Source organism: Orcinus orca, chromosome 15 (genome assembly GCF_937001465.1).
Source record: "Orcinus orca chromosome 15, mOrcOrc1.1, whole genome shotgun sequence".
NCBI lineage: Eukaryota > Metazoa > Chordata > Mammalia > Artiodactyla > Delphinidae > Orcinus > Orcinus orca.
The window spans coordinates 66,821,070-66,843,735 of NC_064573.1; the positions used below are offsets into that span (position 1 = coordinate 66,821,070).

General features: G+C 42.0%; 1 protein-coding gene and 1 long non-coding RNA gene across 7 annotated transcripts in view; one reads left to right on the forward strand and one right to left on the reverse strand.

The window, feature by feature from the left end:
* The window catches only part of LOC117198104 (uncharacterized), a 47,654-nt gene that overhangs the window by 20,702 nt on the left and 4,286 nt on the right, over positions 1-22,666 (forward strand). The window contains exons 2-4 of one of the 3 annotated variants that reach the window (XR_004479039.2): positions 12,165-12,332; positions 14,292-16,346; positions 17,131-17,253. This is a non-coding gene — a long non-coding RNA (uncharacterized LOC117198104). Of the gene's footprint in view, positions 1-12,164; positions 16,347-17,130; positions 17,254-22,666 lie in introns of all 3 variants that reach the window. The other 2 variants (XR_007471609.1, XR_007471610.1) reach the window with 2 other exon arrangements.
* Positions 1-22,666, reverse strand: part of MTMR3 (myotubularin related protein 3) — a 176,370-nt gene that overhangs the window by 16,406 nt on the left and 137,298 nt on the right. Inside the window, exons 18-19 of one of the 4 annotated variants that reach the window (XR_007471608.1) lie at positions 14,275-14,339; positions 14,013-14,051 (exon numbers count right to left, since the gene is read on the reverse strand). Coding sequence is in view for 2 of the 4 variants with exons in the window: in XM_033412763.2 (XP_033268654.2) it covers positions 13,938-14,051 (114 nt within the window). In the remaining 2 variants the exon portion in view is untranslated. Of the gene's footprint in view, positions 1-1,095; positions 14,052-14,256; positions 14,340-22,666 lie in introns of those variants that run through there. The other 3 variants (XR_007471607.1, XM_033412763.2, XM_033412766.2) reach the window with 3 other exon arrangements.

The window sequence follows — 22,666 nt, forward strand, 5'->3', positions numbered from 1 at the left end:
GATGGCCATGACCAGTGTGAGGTGGTACCTCATTGTAGTTTTGATGTGCATTTCTCTAATAATTAGTGATGATGAGCATTTTTTCCTGTGCCTGTTGGCCATCTGTATGTCTTCTTTGGAGAAATGTTTATTTAGGTCTTCTGCCCATTTTTTTGATTGGGTTGTTTGTTTTTTTGTTATTGAGCTGCATGAGCTGTTTGTATATTTTGGAAATTAAGCCCTTATTGGTCACATAATTTGCAAATATTTTCTCCCAATTCATAGGTTGTCTTTTCATTTTGTTTATGGTTTCCTTTGCTGTGCAAAAGCTTATAAATTTGATTAGGTCCCATTTGTTTAGTTTTGCTTGTATTTCTATTGCCTTGGGAGACTGACCTAAGAAAACATTTATATGATTTACGTCAGAGAGTGTTTTTCGTTTTTTCTCTTCTCGAAGTTTTATGGTGTCTTGTCTTATATTTAAGTCTTTAAGACATTTTGAGTTTATTTTTGTGTATGGTGTCAGGGTGTGTTCTAACTTCATTGATTTACATGTGGCTGTCCAGCTAGCCCAACACCACTTGCTGAAGAGATTGTCTTTTCTCCATTGTGTATTCTTGCCTCATTTGTCGAAGATCAATTGACCATAGGTGTGTGCGTTTATTTCCAGGCTCTCTATTCTGTTCCATTGATCCGTGTGTCTGTTTTTGTGCCAGTACCATGCAGTTTTGATTACTGTAGCTTTGTAGTATTGTCTGAAGTCTGGGAGGGTTATGCCTTCGCTTTGTTCTGTTTCCTCAGGACTGCTTTGGCAATTCTGGGTCTTTTATGGTTCCATATAAATTTTAGGATTTTCACATTCTGTGAAGAATGTCATGGGTAATTTGATAGGGATCATGTTAAATCTGTAGGTTGTTTTTGGTGGTATGGCCATTTTAACAGTATTAATTCTTCCAATCCCAGAGCATGGGACATCTTTCCATTTATTTGAATCCTCTTCAGTTTCCATTATCAGTGTTTTATCGTTCTTGGCATATAAGTCTTTCACTTCCTTGATCAGGTTTATTCCTAAGTTTTTTGTTTTTTGGGGTTTTTTTGATGTGATTTTAAACGTGATTTTTTTTTTTTTTTTTTTTTACTTTCTGATATTGCATTGTTAGTGTAAAGAAATGCAACAGGTTTCTGTATGTTAATCTTGTATTCTGCTACCTTGCTGAATTTTTTTTAATCAGTTTTAGTAGTTTTTGTGTGGAGTCTGTATGGTTTCCTATATATACTATCATGTCATCTGCATATAAGGACAATTTTACCTCTTCTCTTCCAATTTGGATACCTTTTATTTCTTTTTCTTGTCTGGTTGCTGTGGCTAGGACTTCCAATACCATGTTGAAAAGAAGTGGTGAGTGGGCATCCTTGTCTTGTTCCAAATTTTAGTGGGAAGGCTTTCTTTCAGCTTTTTACCATTGAGTTTTATGTTGGCTATGGGTTTGTCATAAATAGCTTTCATCATGTTATGTTCCCTCTATACCCACTTTGGTAAGAGTTTTTATCATAATGGATGTTAAATTTTATCAAATGCTTTTCCTGTATCTGTTGAGATCACCATGTGGTTTTTGTTTTCTCTTTTGTTGATGTGGTGTATCACATAGATTGATTTGTGTATGTTTTACCATCCTTGTGACCCTGGGATGAATCCAACTTGATTGTGGTGTATGATCCTTTTTCATGTGTTGTCAGATTCCGTTTACTAATATTTTGTTGAGAATTTTTGCATCTATATTTATCAAATATAGATATCAGTATATAGCTATAGATCAATATATTCATAGATAATAGATTAATATAGTCATCAATACAGATACAGATTTGCTGATATTGGCCTGTAATTTTCTTTTTTGGTGTTTGTCTGGTTTTGGTATCAGGGTGATAGTGGCTTCATAGAATGACTTTGGGAGTATTCCCTCCTCTTCAGTCTTTTGGAAGAGTTTGAGAAGGATCAGTATAAGTTCTTATTCATATGTTTGGAAGAATTCCCCAGTGAAGCCATCTGGTCCTGGACTTTTGTTTGTAGGGAGTTTGTTTTTTTGTTTTTGTTTTTTTAAATTACAGATTCTATTTCACTTCTAGTGATCAGTCTATTCAAATTTTCTGTTTCTTGATTCAGTTTTGGTGGGCTGTATGTTTCTAGAAACTTGTCCATTTCTTCTAGGTTGTCCAATTTGTTGGCATATAATTGTTCATAGTATTCTCTTATTTTTTTTTATGTCTATAGTATTCTTTATTATTTCTCCTCTTTCATTTCTTATTTTATTTGGGTCCTCTCTTTTCTTCTTGGTGAGCCTACCCAGAGGTTTGTCAATTTTGTTTACCCTTTTGAAGAACCAGCTCTTGGTTTTATTGATTTTTCTGTTGCTTTTTAATCTCTTTTATTTATTTCTCTCTGATCTTTACTATTTCCTTTCTTCTGCTGACTTTAGGTTTTGTTTGTTCTTCTTTTTCTAATTCTTTTAGGTGGTAGGTTAGGTTGTTTATTTGAGATTTTTCTTGGTTTTTTTGAGGAAGGCCTGTATCACTATGAACTTACCTCCAAGAACTGCTTTTGCTGCATCCCATAGATTTTGTACAGTTGTTTTGTATATTTTTATTTTTATATGAAGCTGATACGACTGGATTCTAAGTACACTGAGATTGTCAAAAGGTTACATATTTCCTTCTGATTCTTTAGGTTTTTTCTTCGATTTCATACTCTTTTTTTAAAAAAAAATTCAGTGTACCTGCCCCATTTATTTTAACAAACACAAAACATTCGCATAATGTTTAACATTTGATGGACACAACCCTATGTTATAGATACTATTGTTGTCCCAACTTACAGATGAGGAAACAGAGACATGGAAAGATTAAATTCTTTGCCAAGTTCCCACAACTAATAGATGGCAAAAACTGAGATTTGATCCTGGGCTTCCAGCATTTGAGCCCATACTTTCAGTTAGCAGCTCTCAGAGTTTTTGGTCTCAGGACCCCCTTATATTCTGAAAAAATGACTGAGCCAAAATGTATACGGACATACAAAGGCCCTAGAATATCTAAGAAATCTTGATAAAGAAAACAATTTTTAATAAAAAAATGACTGGTTCTCAAAGTTGGAAGACTTAACCAGCATATTTCAACATTTACTACAAAACTACCGTAATTAACACAGAGTACTTTTGGAGCAAGGATAGATAAATATACCACTGGAACAGAACAAAGAATCCGTAAATAGACCCACAGATGTATGTTTTCTTGATTTACATCAAAGGTGCCACTGTAATTACATGGGGGAATGATTTTGGAACAACTAATTGTGTGTATGGAGAAAAGTAAAGCCTGACCTTTAACTCAAACACAAAAATTTGTTAAGTATATCATAGACCTAAAATCAAAAGATAAAACAATCAAACTTCCAAATAAAAGCATAGGAGAATATTTTCCTGGTATTGTGGTAAATAAAGTTTTTAATCAGATCACAAAATACACTAAACCAAATAAGAGAGATTGATAAATTTGACTTAAATTAGAACATCTGATCATCAAAACGCATCATTAAGAAAGTAAATAGGGGCTTCCCTGGTGGCGCAGTGGTTGAGAGTCTGCCTGCTGATGCAGGGGACACGGGTTCATGCCCCGGTCCGGGAAGATCCCACATGCCGCAGAGCGGCTAGGCCCGTGAGCCATGGCTGCTGAGCCTGCGCATCCGGAGCCTGTGCTCCTTCGCAACGGGAGAGGCCACAACAGTGAGAGAGGCCCGCATACCGCGCAAAAAAAAAAAAAAAAGTAAATAGGCTAGCTATAGAATGATAAAGAATTCATATATAGAATATACAAAGAACTTCTACAAATCAATAAGCTAAAGATAATTTTTTTTCCTATTCATCTTTTTTTTTCTTTAGGGTTTGAGGTAGAGGTTTTTTTTAAGGTTTTTTTAAAATTTAAGTATAGTTAATTTACATTGTTGTATTTCAGGTATACAGCAAAGTGATTCAGTTATCTGTGTGTGTGTGTATGTATGTACATACATATATACATATACACACATATATCCTTTTTTAGATTCTTTCCCATTATAGGTTATTTTAAGATATTGATTAATCTTCGCTATGCTGTACAGTAGGTCCTTGTTGTTTATCTATTTTATATATAGTAATGTGTATCTGTTAATCCCAAACTCCTAATTTATCTCTCCCCACCCCTTGCTATCCCCTTTGGTAACCATAAGTTTGTTTTCTATGTCTGCGAGTCTATTTCTGTTTTGTAAAGAAGTTCATTTGTATCATTTTTTGGATTCCACATATAAGTGATATAGTATTTATCTTTTTAAAACGAACAAAAGATTTGAACAAGCATTTCATGAAAGAGGATATTCAAATGACCAATTAATGTATTAAAAGGAACTCAGAATAATATCAAAGAAATGCAAATTAAAACCATAATAACACAATTAGCAGAATGGATAAAAAAATTTTAAACTTTCATTATCAAGTGTTGCTGAGGATGTGGAGTAACTGAAATTCTCATCCATTATGATTTGGCAGCTTCTAATAAAGCCAAACATAGACCTACTGTGGAACCCAACAATTCCACATCCAGGCATATGCTCAAGAAAAATTAATTCATATGGCCACCAAAGACTTGTACAAGAATGTTCATAGCAGCTTTATTCATAATAGTCAAAAACTGGACAAAATCCAAATGTCTGTCAACAGGAAAAGAAAACAATATGTGATATAGTTGTACAATGGAATATTACTGGCAATAATAAAAATGAACAGACTATTAATACACAGAATGACATGTATGAATCTCAAGAACGCTATGCTGAGAGAAAAAAGCCAGGCACAAAAGTATACATATTAAGATTCCATTCATATGAAGTTAAGAACAAGCAAAACTAATCTATGATGACAGAAATCAGAATAATGGTGACCTCTGGTGGATTGGTGAGTCCTTCCATGATGATGGAAATGGCCTATAACTTGAATGTGGTGGAGGTTACATGGTGTATACATATGTAAAAATGAATTGAGCTGAATGTTTAAGATTTGTGTACTGTATGTAAATTATACATCAGTAAAACTTTAAATAAAAAGGACCTCCAAAGAGCCTTTGTTTATGTGAGTTATATCTATCAAATTTTATATTAGAAATTGAAATTGTGAAATTTTAAGGTATTAACTCATTTTTAAATAAAAAAAAACTTACCACACATTAACATACATAATGTCTTTATGAAAAATAACTATTTTCTAAAACAAAAAATTAGAGGAGTGGCATTGTTTTACATTTTTGCAAATTTCTTTAACGTCTGACTAAAATAAGACAGCTGGAAAAAAGACAGCTGGATTCTCAAACCTGCTTCTGCATTTAATGTGTTAAAATATCATGTTTTGCAGCCTTTGGAAACTCTACTGTACACTTACAGGAGAAGGCAAATGAAAAGACAAATGAAACTTATAAAAATAGTTTTAACCTCATGATTCTCTGGAAGTCTCAGAGACCCTAGAGTACCCCATATTATACTTTGGGAACTGCTGCTCTGACCCACCCTCCTTTGCTGCCTTTTTAGCATGTTGCTAGAAGAGAAATGTAATATTCAAGTTTAGAATGGGGTTCATGTTAGCTATTTTATTACACAGATTCCTTAGTATCTCTTTCATTTTCCACAGTTCTACCCCTGCCTCCCCTACATTTTCCAGGGCCAATAAGTTTGGAGATGAAGACTTCTCTTCCTCTTGGCCCTTGTCCTCTCTGTAGTGGAGGCTATATTCCAGCAAGCAGGTAGATGTTAACAATAGGACACATGAGCATGACAGGGGCTGACTTTGATCATTATCCACCCTCTTAGCATAATTATCATCATAAGTTGCTGCAAGAATTAGTTTTCGTTTCATCTCTCAACTCACAGGTCACCCCTATGACTGTATAGGAAGCACCTTGGTTAGTGACTTAGTAACCTCAGCTGTCTCACACCAGTTCACATCACTGTCCTTTCCAGAGGCAGGACTGCCTTAAGGACCTTGACATGGCACTCTTTTGCCTTCTTAGTGTGTCTTTAGTTATAGTTTAGAGCTGCTGGGTACAGCCAGATGACTGTAGGTACTGGCTGGCTTTCTGAGATGCATCTAATATGAGCGTAAGACATACGCTTCAGAACAATTTTTTCCAACATTTTTTAATGAAAAATTTCAAACATACAAGAGAGTTGAAAGAATTTTATGGTAAAAACCAATATACTCATCATCTAGATTTTACAATTTACATTTTACTATATTGCTTTATCATATATGTCTATCCATCCCTCTATCCATCCATAAATGATTTTTTATGCATTTCAAAGTAAGTTGCAGACATAAATACACTACACTCCTCAATGCTTCAGCATGCATACGTTTAACTAGAATTTAATGTTTGTGTAGAGGGTTGTTTTTTTTTTCAGGTAAACTTTGTATATGGTTTACCCAAAGGCACTGAAAACTATGTCCACATAAAAACCTGCACAAGTATGTTTATAGCAGCTTTATTCATAATTGCCAAAACTTGGAAGCAACCAAGATGCCCTTCAGGAGATGAATGGATAAATGAACTGTGGTACCTGCAGACAATGGATTATTTTTCAGCACTAAAAAGAAATGCATTTCAAGCCATGAAAAAAAAAATGAAGGAAACTTAAATGCATATTACTAAGTGAAAGAAGCCAGTCTGAAAAGGCTACATACGGTATGATTCCAACAGTATGACATTCTGGAAAACGCAAAGCTATGGAGATAGTAAAAAGATTAGTGGTTGCCAGAGGTTAGAGGGGAGGGAAGGATGAATAGGCAAAGCACGGAGGATTTTTAGCATGGTGAAACTGTTCTGTATGATACTACAATCCTGGTATGTTATTATATATTTGCCCAAACCCATAGAATATACAAAACCAAAAGTAAACCCTAATGTAAACCACAGACTTTGGGCAATTATGATATGTCAATGTAGGTTCATCAGTTATAACAAATGTACTACTCTAGTGAGTGATGTTGATAATGGGGCAGGCTGAGCATATGTGGGGGTAGGGAATATATGGGAAATCTCTGTCAGTTCTTCTCAATTTTGCTGTGAACCTAAAACTGCTCTAGGGACTTCCCTGGTGGCACAGTGGGTAAGAATCCACCTGCCAATGCAGGGAACATGGGTTCGATACCTGGTCCAGGAAGATCCCACAGGCTGCAGAGCAGCTAAACCTGTAAGCCACAACTATTGAGCCTGTGCTCTAGAGCCGACGAGCCACAACTACTGAGCCCACGCGCCCTGGAGACCACACACCACAACTACTGAGCCGACGCACCACAACTACTGAAGCCCGCGCACCTAGAGCCTGTGCTCCACAACAAGAGAAGCCACCACAATGAGAAGCCCGTGCACTGCAAGGAAGAGTCGCCCCCACTCACTGCAACTAGAAAAAGCCAGCATACAGCAACGAAGACCCAATGCAGCCAAAAATAAATAAATTAATTAAAAACAAAAGAAAAAACTGCTCTAAAAAAAATTATCTTAAAAAAAATAAGTCCTGTCAGAAGAATGAGCTCTCTAGAAGACAAAGGCTGCTTTCATTTAAAAAAATTCATGTACAGTGAAGTGGACAAATTGTAAGTACAGCATTTGGTTAGTTCTGACAAATATGTTCACATGTGTTTCCCATATAGAATTGTAAAATATGACTATCACTCCAGAGTTTTTCTTGTGGTCCTTCTCAGTGAATACCTGACCCCACCACACTCCCGGAGACAGGTACCTGTTTTCAGAATAATTTTTAACTTACACCCAGTGAAATTCTTTTTTAAATTAAATCCAGAAATCTCTGGATTACTTGGGCTTATTGTTCTTGGTTATAGACTCTCTAGAAGTCACAGAAAATTTCCAGCCTTTCCTTAGATGATAAGATATTTTGTGTAAATGACTTTTTATCTATAAGTTATTTTTTAAATTTACTTTTTATTTTATATTAGAGTATAGCTGATTTACAATATTGTGTTAGTTTCAGGTGTACAAAGTGATTCAGCTATGCATATATCCATTCTTTTTCAGATTCTTTTCCCATACAGGTTATTACACATTATTGAGTAGAGTTCCCTGTGCTATACAATAGGTTCTTGTTGATTATTTTACATATAATAGTGTGTATATGTTAATCCCAAACTCCTAATTTATTCCTCTCCCCACCTTTCCCCTTTGGTAACCATAAGTTTGTTTTTGAAGTCTGTGAATAAGTTTCTGTTTTGTAAATAAGTTCATTTGTATCATTTTTTTAGATCCCACGCATAAGTGATATCATAGGATATTTGTCTTTCTCTGTCTGACTTCACTTAGTATGATAATCTCTAGGTTCATCCATGTTGCTGCAAATGGCATTTCACTCTTTCTTATGGCTGAGTAATATTCCATTGTATATATGTACATCTTCTTTATCCATTCCTCTGTTGATGGACATTTAGGTTGCTTCCATGTATTGGCTATTGTACATACTGCTGCAATGAACATTGGAGTGCATGTATCTTTTCGAATTACGTTTTTCTTCAGATATACGCCCAGGAGTGGGACTGCTAGATCATATGGCAACTCTTTTCAATTTTTTAAGGAACCGTCATACTGTTCTCTATAGTGGCTGTACCAGTTTACATTCCCACCAACAGTGTAAGAGAGTTCCCTTTTCTCTACACCCTCTCCAGCATTTCTTATTTGTAGACTTTTAAATCATGGCCATTCTGACTAGTGTGAGGTGGTACCTCATTATAATTTTGATTTGCATTTCTCTAATAATTAGTGATGTTGAGCATCTTTTCATGTGCCTCTTGGCCATCTTCTTTGGAGAAATCTCTATTTAGATCTTCTGCCCATTTTTTGATTGGGTTGTTTGTTTTTTTGATATTGAGCTGCATGAGCTGTTTGTGTATTTTGGAGATTAATCCCTTGTTGGTTGCTTCATTTGCAAATATTTTCTTCCATTTATTGGGTTGTCTTTTCGTTTTGTTTATGGTTTTCCTTTGGTGTGCAAAAGCTTGTAAATTTGATTAGGTCCTGTTTGTTTATTTCTGTTTTTATACTGAGTTATTTTAAATTATGAAACAGAAGAACTGATCTTCAAGCACAGAATAGGTGTTCAATATAAGCTTTTTATTTCCATAATTCTAAACTGCATGGATCTAAGAAAAATGTATTTAATGGGCAAAACTTTCAAAAGAAAAGAAAAAGCAAGTCACTGTCACTCATTCCTATATAGCAATAGTCCAGTGAAGGCAAAGCTCTCAATGTATTGTACAAGGTGAAAAAGAAGCTCTCAGGCTTCAGAGTTGCAGGATATTATTAAAGCCCTGTGACCATAAACCAGGCTGGCCTTAGTACCTCTTTCCCAGACAGTCTTATTTAACATCAGCACTCCAGGCAGGGCAGGTCAGAACCTTTCAGAGCCAGGAAAATACCTCCTGCAGTGCTTAATCATACACATCTTGAGGCTTGTGGATAAACTCTTTATCAAACGAAGGCTTGAGTCCCAAACAAGTATTGAGTGGCTCATTTATTCCTTCTTTTGTCCCACCAAAATGATTTTTTTAGTGCATGGACAATTCTGCAGAGATTTATTAAGTCCTCATATAGACCTATTCCTGTGGAGCATGTGAGGATGAAAAATATGATTCTCAATTTCAAGGGGTTTTATGTTTTAGGGGGAGAACCAGGTAGAGGAGAATTCCAGTTAAGAGGAGGTAGGGCATGATGGAGAGGGAACTTCTGGAAGAGGGAAAATCTGAACTAGACCTTGAAAGATTGGTAAGGTTTTTTTTTTTTTACAAATATGGATGAAAAGAAAGAGCAAATAATTTTTCATACTGCAGCCCGAGTGATCTTTATGAAGCACAAATCTGATCATTACATTACGTAAAGCCCTTCATCGATGAGAAATATTAACACTCGTGTTTTATGAGATAATAGTGCCTGGCACACAGTGGATGAGGAAACTGAGGCCCAGTAGGGGCCGTGCCCTCCCCAGAGCTAGGTACTTAATGGCAGAACCAGACTGGGACTTAGTCCCTTAGGAAATACTCCTCTCCTTAGGCATCTCAGTAGCCATTTTAGGTTCAAGAAAATAAATCAGCATCCTAGGATACAAGTATATCTGGGCTGTGGAGGACCATACAGCCATTCAAACCGGTGGGCACATCTGCGTGTAATCACCCAGAAGGAAATTCAAGATTACTGCTAATTCAGTAAGGGAAGTTGCCGAAATTATAGGTAGCATAATCCTGTTTTCACAAAACTAATGAAGTTTGTGAGTGGCAGGAAGAGGTCTGGAATGATAACACCAATGTGCTAGCTGAGGAGGGGGGATTTGGCAGAGGAACTTTCACTTGTTAACATATACATTTCTTTGTTGCTAGAGTTCGTTTTGGTGGCGGGTGGTCGTCTTGTTTTATTTACAAGGAGCATGCGTTTTGTTTCTAATTAAAAAGGCAGGCAAAACCAAACTCTCCGCTGACCCTCAGGATTGTGTCCGAATTCCTTACTGAGGCCCCTCTTGATCCACCTGCCTTCACGCCTGCTCTCCCCCTTCCAGTTCCGCCTGCATCCGAGCTCCAGCTGCCAGAACTCAGGGCTCTGCCTTCTGGACTGTGAGCTTCTTCTTCTCTCTACCCTTCTTTTCCCCTTCTCTCAGTGGGGCTGTCTTTTATTTATCCTTCAGGGCTGGTGCTTCCTGAAATACTTTCTTCCCTATTGTTTGGCACCATGTTGCCTTCGTTTTCCTTTTTCTTTTCCTTCCTGCCCCCTTTGGCAGCTCATTTCTTCTCCCTGGCCTTTTAGCTCAGTCCTTGGCCGCCTGTTCTCTCTCGGGCGGAGCTCCTTCCCATCCACTTCTTCCGTTCCATCGCTCTGCCTCGACTCTCACACGTCCAACCCCAGGCCACACTTCCCTCTGAGCACGACATTTGGAGAGCCTTCTTCAGAACTAACCCCCCGACTTCCCCGGGACACACATACCCTCAGCAGGTGACACTGTTGTCCTTCCTGTGTGCTTCTCCCCTCTCTGCAGCCCAGACACTTTTCTTTATTGCACTGCTGCTCCCTTCTCACCCAGAGCATGATGGCCCTGTACCTCCTCCAGAAGGCTCTTCAAAACACAGCTCTGGTGTTCCCCCTACTGAAAATCCTTCAGAGGCTTCCCGCGGCTCTGAGGACAAAGACCTTACTCTTCAACCTCAGGCTCAGCTTATCTGACCCGAGCTCACATCCCCCTGTACCCCCTGCACACCAGCCCCACTGGCCTTTCAATGCTTCCCTCTAAAGGGCCTTGCTTCCGAGACCATTGCCCTGCTGACCTGGCCTTGAGTGTGCCCTCCTCACAGCCTCCCTGCACCCTGGTTGGTGCCTAGTTACCACCTCTCTTTCCACAGAAATCACACTGCTCAAGGAAACCTTTCCTGATGCCCAAACTAGACCAAACCCCTGATGGGGCGCTCAGAGCCCCACCACTTTCCTTCACAGTCCTCCTCACCGTTAGCTATGAAGGTTTGCATAATTCATGGATTCACTAGACTGAAAGCCCAGGCTAGGGACTGTGCCTGTTTTCCTCCTTTTGTGTCCCCCAGACCTAGCAAGGACAGGCACTCAATAACAGAAATGTGAAAGTTGAGGGAGAGGAAACAGGTGAGAAGAGTTAAGGGGAGAAAGTCCATGGGGTCAAGAATAGCTGAGTATGCCTGGTAGGCCAGCTGATGTCAGTCAGACCAAGGAATCTGAGTTGTATTTTGTGAATCAAAGGAGGTCAGCCAAGCTTCCAGGGCAGGACAGCTGAATTATATGATCAGCTCAACAGTGTAAATGGGATGACCTAGTACATTCCAAAAAGCCTTCAACAGTTTGGATTGATATTGGCTATGTCTCTGAGAAAAGGAATTGGGGATGGATTTTATTTTCTGTGTGCTGTGCTTGAAGTCTTTGGTGTTACTACTGTAGGTGAACGACACTGGAGGACTTCTCATTCAGCGGTCTGAGTGCTTCATCCATTAGCTCATTAGGACGGGAAAGCCTATGACGATAGCCGGCGGAGCATTTCTGCACCTTTCTTTAGCAAGGAGTCCAAACATTTTTTGAGTTCAATTTTTTTTTTAAAACAGGTGTTTACTAAAGTGAGCAAGGATCTTCTGCAGCTGTTTGGAGCCTGAGTGGCAGATGACAGCAACTAACTGGGGACAAGTATGAGTTACACCCCAAAGGCTGCTGCAGCAGGATGCCCAGACAGCACGTAGACCACCTCCACACCTGCAGAGCTGAGAGGATCTCAGGTAAGGGGTCCATAGATGCAAAGTAATGAGGCTTGTGAGAGAAATACTTAAACTGGAGGTGAGGCCTTGATGGCAGTTTTGGCTTCAGAAGCAAGGTTGGGGTCATCATTCAGCTGCCTCTCCCTCCACCTCCTGAGGGGCCCTAGGTTTTATTTATTTATTTATTTTTATTTTATTTTTGGCTGTGTCGGGTCTTAGTTATGGCGTGCAAGCTTCTCTCTAGTTGTGGCACAAGGCTCTGTTGTTGTGGCTCATGGGCCTCTCTAGTTGTGGCTCACATGCTCAGTAGTCGCGGCACACGGGCTTAGTTGCCCCGCAGCATGTGGGATATTAGTTCCCCGACCAGGGATTGAACCTACGTCCCCTGCATTGGAAGGCAGATTCTTAACCACTGGACCACCAGGGAAGTCCCCTTAGGTTATATTTAAGTAGACCGCCTTCCCTACCTATAACTGTGAGTGCCAAAGCAATCCAAACGTGCCTCCACTCTAAGCTATAAAGAAACAATTAACCACAGTTAATGGCCCATAATCTGTTACTTCTGTATTCTATTCCCAAGGTTCCCTCCTAAGTTATTACCCATGAAGAAACATAAAACTGCACATAAAACTGTATTTCACAGAACAAAGTGAGCTCTTTTTTGCTTTATTTCCCTCTGATTTAAAACAGTGGGTCTTCCTAGATGGAAAAGAGGTTCATCCCCACAGATGGGAAAGGCTACCACTCAGTGTTTTGCACCATGACAATGCAGACACATGGACAGGACCAGCTACAGAATTTGCAAGGCCCAGTCCAAAATGAAAATGAGGCCTCTTGTTAAATATAGTAGGAATTTCAAAACTGCAATAGAAGTGCATTAAACCGAGGGCAAGGTCCTTCTGAGTACGGGGCCCTGTGTGACTGCAGAGGCTGTGCACACACCAAATTTCTAGGTACTAGGAGGATGCGGGGGTCGGTGGGGGGGAAACTCTACCCCGAGAAGCTCAAGCATAGGAGCAGCTCCTCCCCTGGCAGAGAGCCTCTGCAGAGGAGGGAGTGTCAGGAGACCTGGACAAAGCATGGGGTGGCCAGAGGGCCACTGCTGAGGGAGCAGATGGTGTGGCCAAGGACAGCGTTCTCTTGGTGGTCCTCCCAGTTCTGATCTGCTTGGGGTTTGGTTATTAGAGTGCCCACGGATCAGAAAGGAATTGGGGTGCTTTAGAAAACTAGAAGGAAGGGGCAACAAGTGAGTGTAGAAAACACTGGGATTGAGGAGGCATGAAGAAAGGGAGTTTCTAGAATGGAATTATCCCTGTTTTATTTTCATTTAATCAACCAATCTTTTTTTTTTTTAAACTGAAGTAGAATATCAAATTTAGATGATTTTTCCCCCTAAACCTACTCCTCCCCATTCTCCATTTTAGTAAATGATCCAACTGGATGGATCACTGTCCATCCAGGTGATCCAGGCAGAAACCTGGAGTCTGGTTCCTCCTCCTCCTTTGCCTCAACAGTGCTCACTGAATCCTGTTAGTTCTCTCTTCAGGGTCCTTCTTGGGCCTGCACATCTACCTCTGTATCCAATGATGCCACCACCACTTCTTGCCATGACTGACAGCAGCCTCCTCACTGCCTAGCTTTTGAATCATGCAGACTAGAGTTCAAGTCCTCATTCTGCCACATGTTAGCTGAGTGACCTTGGATAGGGCTCTTCACCTTTCTGAGCCTCAGTTTATTCATCTGTAAAATGGGAATAATAATACAAAGGGTTGTTGTCTGGACTAAATGAAATGACGAAAGTGTCTTAGCACACAGTACATGCTCAATGAATTAGCTTCTTGTCTCTTTCCCTCTTCATTCCTCAGGCCTTAGTTTATACATTACTTCCCTAGGAACCCCTCTGCCGACTTGCTGCAAGTTCCCACAGATCCCCAGACTGCTCTGCAGCGTTCATCACACTTACCTGTCTTTTGTCCACAGTCTTCTCCATGAGCACAGGATTCTGGCTTTCTCTGCCTACTGAGGTGCCTGACATGAAGTAGGAATTCATATTTTGTTATTTGACTGGTATCCCTGTATATAATCAAAGGTTCCCAGCCATGGGGTCTCTGTAATGTCCCCCCACCAACTCTAGGTAAGTGGGCAGATGACCATAAACAAACGATGGAAACCAAGAGCATCCTACCCAATATAAATTAAACCTAGGGCACTGGGGCAACTCGTCATAGCAGATCCCGTTCATGAGAAGCAGACCTTGGTCAGGTAAGGCCCATTCAAGGCCAGCCGACCAAGCCAGGAAGCCAGTGCTCCAGATCAACACAAACTTCCCTGGGAAGGCAGTGAGGCTGGGCTAAGGAAGGGACAGCACTACGGGCAGGATCACCTGCCCTGGAGAAGGAATGAAGGTGGCCCCCATTCATTGACCCAGGGCCACCTGAGTAGTTGGGCCAACCCTCCTCCTCAGGCCTTGACAGCTCCCCACTAGATATCCCCCACTGAGGCCAGTCAGTTGCATGAGAGGTATGCACACCAAGGGGCTGACGCCCTGAGAAGCCCAAGGTGGAGGGGCTGGGTTTTTTGTTTTCTGAACTTTGAAATAACACGTAGAAAAGTACATTAAAAATCTGTAGTTTATACTCCAATAAAGATGTTAAAAAAATTTTTTTAAAAACCTGTAGAGGCTGATGAGTTATCAGATGAGCATTCATGAAACCCACTACTCTGATCAGTACCTAAAGCATCTCCAGCACTCTGGAAGCCCACTTACCCTCCCCAACCTGCTCGCTCCAACCCCTAGAGATGACCAAGGCCCTGGCTTTCGTAGTTACCATACCTTGGCATCTGAAATACTACTTTTGCCTGGTTTTGAACTTTTAAAGAATAGAATCATACAGCACATAATATTGTTCTTTTTTCTGTTCAGTATTATGTGAGATTCATCTGTGTGTTTGTATGTGTAACTAGTTTATTCATTCATTGCTGTGTTAGATCTTGTAGATGAATGTTTCACAAACTGTTTATCCCTTGCTCTGTTGATGGACATTTATACTGTTTCTGGCTTGTGTATTTTATTGCCTTAGTGTGAGGCTGTCCTGGATGACTTGCAGAGGCAAGGGGAGTTTGGAGCAGAAGGGAAAGGAGGGGGAGAGGCAGGAGGAGCTCTGGGCATGGGGGCAGGGCAGGTGAGAGGGACTCTCAGGTCAGATAGGGCTGTGGAAGTACAGAGTGGGGCTGACGGCACCGTGGAGGAAAGGGTGCCAGAGGGCTCCTTTGAAAGTTTGCTCCTACTCAGAGACTAGAGGAGTGCAGTTCCCCTCTGAGGGCAAGTGTTCTGCGTGCTGAAGGCCATGGTCATGTGGTTTAGCAGGCAGGAGTTCAACTCCTCCACCTTCTGGACCTGCTGCCTGAACCCACTTCTCTGCTCCCCATGGGGTGCAGGGCCGGCTCTGCATGCCTAGAGAGAAAGCCAGGCAGGGCAGCTGATAGCAAAATATTGCCCTAGGGGGACAGAGGCAACACCACAAACTGGCCAGGGAGTCACCTCTGGTGCCTCTTTCTCAGGATGGGCAGACATCAAGAGATTTGTGTTTGGGAAGTTCTGGGATCACCACTGCCCATCCAGACACTGACCAGAATGGAGGTAAGGCGGCAGAGCCCCGAAAGGAAGGGGCCAGCACGGCTGACTGCTTGCCCAGCCCTCACCTGCCCTGGAAGCAACGCCACCCTGTGGAGCCCACCTCTCGGAGACTCCCAGCAGCCCCGGGCAGAGCTCCCACCCCAGCAAGAGAACCTGTCCCTGGTAACACTCCACCCACTTAAGTGGCTGGATCTTAAGTATTTCACCTTGGGGACCATCTTGGCTGGAGATGGCCGGGAGTCCCTATCACCCCTGAAAGACCTGACATGTTTCCCTCCTCCCTCCAGCTGAGCAGGTACAGGTAAGAAGAGAAGTCCTCTTGCCTTGGAGCAGTACAGCTGCCTGGGAAACAAGAAGGGTTCCTGCTGCTTCCAGCTCTGGACGACGTGTGAAAGCAGGTAAGGTGGTGGCCTCAGGCAGAGCAGAAGTTCAAGTGTGGGCTTTGCAGGATGCTACCCATGCTGCAGGGCAACTAGACTTTGTAAAACATGATCTATTTCCTCATTGGATCCTCAACAGCTTTGTGGGTTGACTGGACAAACTTCCCCATAGAGGAGAAATGAAAGCAGAGTAGAGTGGTCAAGGCTACACCCTAAATCATCAATGAAGGGGCTAGAACACAGGTCCCACAATCTCCGGGTCAGGGCAGCACAGAGCTACGCACACACAGGCATGTGCCTAGACAGACACCCAGCTCTGGCTTCTTGGGCTAAGAGTTGCCTTGACCCCTGACACCTGCCTTGGGGAGGAATTCAACTCTTCCTAGCGGGGCTTGGGAGAGAGGATGGCAAAGTGACATCAGTGTTCACACCTGCTCCAAGCTGACTGGGAAGGAAATGCTGACATCCTAGCACTTTAGATCCTGCACACAGAAGACAAAAGGCAAGGCCCGTGCTGCAGGCCTTTTGGTTCAGCCATCCTTTCAACTGACAAGACTGGGCAAGCAGTTCTCAGGCCCATGAGAACCAGTCCCCAAGTTAATGCCTCAGAGCTGCACAGGGTAGATGTAAGGGTATGTATGTGAGGTGGCCTTGCACACTGGCTCAGGGGGGCATACCTGATGCCTTAGCAGTTTCTCCAAGCCCCTGGGGAAGGATGACTTCGCTGCATTTCTGGCAGAGACTCGGAACTGTTGTTAATAAAGTGTCTCCATTTTAAGTACCCTGATTTATAAATTTCCAGGGAAGCAGGTGTGGAAGGAGGGCAGAGACTGAACCTCAGGAACACCAATACCAACATAGGCACAGGGAAAGGATGGTCTGGCGCAGCCTCTAAGGCCAACTGCAGAGGCAGAAGAGCCAGCAGGTATGGATAGTCCTTGGGGACACCCAAGAACGTGCTGGGGGGCAGAAGTCTGAGGCAGCAGTTGGCTGGTTTATCAACTCAAGTGAAAGAATAGAAAGAATTATGCTACCCAGGTCAGGTCCCAAGGGCTGACAGGGACTTCAAAATTGGGAGCCTCCCCAGTACAGAGTATGTGCCAGTGAGTACCAGAATCTTCTGGGTGACTTGAAAGAACCTCTAGTTCTAGGGACTGATTTTCCAATGGGCAAAATACAGTAGGGGAACCATTTATAATTAACTCACATCTGTTTTAATTTGGATGACGAAGGCTTAAATATGTTCAGCCACCATGGGCTCCTTTGGCATTGGAGATGAAAGGAGGACGAGCTGAAGGCAAGGTCTTCACTCCTTTTCCAACCTTGGGCTCGCTTGCCAGGTAGTGAACACAATCTGGTCCAGGCCTTAGACATCCATGCTGGGCAGAGGTAAGGCCCACCTCGCTCTACCTCCCCTGCCTCCTCAGCCTGGAGAGCTGGCTGGTCTGCATATCTTAGGGCTTGGTCAGTCTTCAGTCAGGAACCTAAAACTCATCACCTGTTCAGCAAAGTGAGGCCTCATCAGTCTCCACAGGACTCAGAGTTCTTAGATGCCACCCCAACAAGCGATTTCTTTCTCTTGGCCCCCTTTCCCATTGCTTTTATAGGACTTTAAAGCAGCAGTGCACCTGCAGACTTGCATCCATTAAAAAAATATATTTTAAGTTCATATATGAACTTTAAAGTCTCTGAGTAGTGATAAACTTGCAATTTATTTTAACTCAGATCAGAATGTTACCTCTGTAAGGTGGAAGACCCAGGGCAGGGCCAGTCATCTTCTAGTTTTTAATACATGGTGGGACAGAAGCTCTGTCTGGCTCTGACCATTCAGAATGTCCACCAGCAGCCAGAGACAGAAATGTCACCTCATTAATGGATGGTGGAAAGGGGAGCACTTTCTAGGCACTCACCGTCAACCCCCTCTTTGTGGCCAGTGCTCTGCTCTAGATAAGGAAATGCTCAGTTCCTCACCACCCACGGGCAACTCAGCTGGCACTGCGGGGCTGGATTCCAGCCCAAGTTTGTGGGCTCAGAAACCCCAGGTTCTTTCCACCAAACGAGTGGGTTTGAAACTGGCTCTTGTGGCAGTGCTTCAGAGGTTCCCTGCAAAGTGTCATCTTAAATTTTAAAAGTCGTCTGTAACACGTACACTCAGATGTAAAACATGCATTGCTTAGGCTGCCTGAGACCTCAGGTAAGGCCTCCATTATTGTGCTTGTGTGGGCTTCTCAGGTCGCTGATGCAGAAGGTGCAAGCCTTGTGCTGGGATCGCCACACCCAGCTGCAACTCAGTGCTATGGCTCTCACCATAGTACAGTTTTAGTGATTATAACCTTCGTGTGTTTCTTACCTGATGTATGGAGGATAAGGGCTGAAAGCAGGTATTGGATATTCCTCTTGATCTTTTTTCAAGTATCTACTGCAGACAACCTATGACTATTTCCACTTACACAGATAAAAATCAGGATTTTTTCCTCTATACCAAACAAAATCAGATATAAATTGGACACTGAGCTCACAACTAACCCATTTGCACTAGTCAAAAATGCTCCCCCCACCACCCTTGCCACCCCACTAGTTTAAGACATGACTTGAACTTAGTTCATGCTATTAACACTTTTTATGTACATGAAAGGTTTAAAAGAAAAACAAAAATACTGCATTACAATATCAAAGCCTTTTGATTTGGGTTACCAGGGAGAGGAGGGCTCACAGTTTAAGCCTTCTGGTAGTGACTACTAAGCTCTTTTCCAAGATTTCTGGTTTGGCTAACTCAGAACCAGGTTAGAGTAACTATTTATCTAAGGCTGCTTTCTGGAAACCCAAGAGCACTGAGGGGAAGGGGGCAGGAGAGAATGTTTCTTATTCAAATTCTTCTGTTTATTCACTGGTAACCGTGGATGAATCTTTGCTGCTCCCTGAAACTTGGTTTTCTCAACAAAGTATCACAAACTCAAAATGGATTAAAGACCTAAATGTAAGACCGGATACTATAGAGGAAAACATAGGTAGAATACACTGACATAAATTGCATCAATATCTTTTTCAATCCATCTCCCGGAGTAATGGAAATAAAAACAAAAATAAACAAACGGGACCTAATTAAACTCAAAAGCTTTTACACAACAAAGGAAACCACAAACAAAACAAAAAGATAACCCAAAGAATGGGAGAAAATATTTGCGACTGACAAGGAATTAGTCTCCAAAATATACAAACAGCTCATGCAGCTCAATGTCAAAAAAAAAAAAAAAGCAAACAACCCAATCAAAAAATAGGCAGAAGACCTAAACAGACATGTCTCCAAGAAGACATACAGATGGCCAAACGGCACATGGATAGATGCTCAACACTGCTAATTATTAGAGAAATGCAAATCAAAACTACAATGAGATATCACCTCACACTGGACAGAATGGCCATCATCAAAAAATCTACAAACAATAAATGATGGAGAGGGTGTTGGTGGGAATATACATTGGTAGCCACTATGGAGAACAGTATGGAGGTTCCTTAAACTAATAACAGCTACCACATGATCTAGCAATCCCACTCCTGGGCTTATATCCAGAGAAAAACATGGTTTGAAAGGATACAGGCACCCCAGTGTTCGTTGCAGCACTGTTTACAATAGCCAAGACATGGAAGCAACCTGAATGTCCATCGACTGATGAGTGGATAAAGAAGATGTGGTACAACAGAATGTTAGTCAATTAAAAAGAATGAAATGATGCCATTTGCAGCAACATAGATGATGGGCCTGGAGATTATCATACTAGGTGAAGTAAGTCAGAGAAAGACAAATATATTATGTGGAATCTAAAAAAAAGATACAAATGAACTTATTTACAAAACAAACAGTTTCACAGACTTAGAGAATGAACTTGGGGGAAGGGTGGCGGGGGAGGATAGATTGGGAGTTTGGGATTCAGATGTACACACCGCTATATTTAAAACAGATAACCAACAAGGGCCTACTGTAAAAAATAAATTAAATTAAAAAAAATCAGGAGGTTGGATTAAATCAATGATTTCAGACTTTCATTTTAATCATCGGAGCCTTTCTTCAAATCACATCACATCTTACTTGGAAGCCTAATACTGAATGGGACAGAAGGCTCGCTCCCCACAGAACAGCATGAAAACCACAAAACTACACTATCTAAGGTCCCTCCCCACTACCTCTAATACCAGGATTTCAAGTCCCAGGCCTCTGAAACACAGATGCTGACTCCTGCTGCCCCCTCCTGGCCAGGCGTCTCCCTGTCTCTTGAACAGACTAAGGAGTGGAGCTGTTTTATCCCATGCACCTAAAACACTGGTCACAAGACTGACTAGAGAACCACAGTGGCAAGGGGCTGAACAACTGTTTGTGGGTGAAAACGACATTTACTTAGTTTACATGGTCACAGAGGCTATAGCAGAATCAATGCTGTTACAATAGTGGGCACTACTGTCAGCAGCAACACGACGTTTTTAACCAGAATCCGAGCCTCATGGGTTCAGTTTGCATTTAAAAAAAAAAAAAAAAACCAGTCAGGAAGAGTGAAAGGTCAATTTTGAATGCCAGTGTAAAACAAATTTCACTGAAAATACAACTGAAATGCAACTGCTATGAGCACTATAAGAGAAGCTAAGAACTTCGATATGATAAAAAAGTGGTAAATAAAATACAACAGCAGCATTAAAAAACTTTGTCATTCCTACTTCAGAGGGTACCCCTTCCCTTTCCTCCTCATGCCTCCGACAACTGCCTAGTCTGGAAGAGCCCTGTTCAACCAGGGAGGGAGCTGGTATCTGCACAAATGTGCAGCAGATGAACTCCACACAAGGGAGAGGACCAAGGTGTAAGTGTGGTTGTGTACCGGGGGCAGGGAGACTCCTGTTTAAGAGTCAGAGGCTTAGGAGCGTAGCCACCTACTCCTGCTAGATGCCTCTCACACATTCTGGTCCTGCCCTCCAGACATCTCATCAGTAACCTCGACTTTGAACAAATGTTCTTAGAAAATGTGACTAGAAATTAAACAGCTGGGACTCCTGCCATATTTTCCAAACTCCAAATGGAGACTCAAGTCATTTTGCTCCACAGTCCAGGTCCATTTTCACTCATTGTTAGCCCTACCCTCAGCTAATGCAGTCGGGTGGGTACAGCTGCAGCCCTGGAGACAGATCACTTGAACAGGTACCAGCAAAATGAAAAGTCCTGCAATAGCACCTTCAAAGCAGCCCTTGTTCTTAAGACATCAGCAGAGGTCATGGCTACAGTTAACGATCTCCCAGCCTCATGTGCAGTGGCCAGGTATATCAGCTGTCTCAAGGACAGTGGCCTGAAACCATATTCTAGGGTTTATCCTCAATTCCCATTTTGATATTTTTTAATAGCTGGAAATTAACAAATGCTCTGCGGCAGCATTTTGTTCATTCCCCTTTAAATCCGCCACAGTACCTTTTTAATTCTTAGAATATTATTCTCTGCTAACATAGAAATGAACAATGAGCATATTAGCAAAATAAAGAAAAATTTTCTGTACACCTTTACTAGGAAGTCTCAGTGGATTAAGGCAGTCCTATCATTTTTTGGACTGGGATTAAGGACACCGAAGTACAGAAAGAGGGGAAAAATTCAGAGATGAAGAGGACATCCTGGCATCTCAAGGTCACCGTTAGTACTCCACTGCTTAGACCAAATACCTCCATGTGACAGCCTGAAGAAATCTGACTGTGTCCTCCGATAACAGCTTTTCTTCACATATTGCCCTCTTCCACAGGGCAGTTCCTTGCCTTGACTCGCACTGTGCAGGTCTCACCAGCACCGGGCTCTTCATCTTCCGCAACGCCAGTAACTCCCCCTCTATGGACCCAACAGCGTTGCTAGATCCTACAAGTGTTTTTAACTTGCCGAGGGCTAAGCATTAGCCCCCACGCACAACAGGAGCTCTGTGTAGACACACATTGGCTGACACAACTCAGGTTTTTACAAATTGGTCTGAGCACAGACTTGGCTCCCAGATGGACTGAAGGGAGCTGAAGTGGCACCTTCTCCTCCCAGAGGACAAGTTAGTTCTCAAACACCTGCCAGATGGCACACACAGCTCTCAGACTGGAACCAACTAAGCTGTTTTTAAGTGCGTGTGTACTTTAGGAAGTAAGTACATCCGGAAAGTGACCTTGGAAGGCTCTCCGGTAGCTCAGAGCAGGTCACTCATCAGAGCCCCCAACTCACCACAGATGTGAGGCTGGCAACCCCAGAGCTGGGCGTTACTCAGTACCTACCTTCCCTCACGAAGAACTGCATAACGTTACGTCCCCCACAGGCCCACGGGATGGGAAGCGTGCCC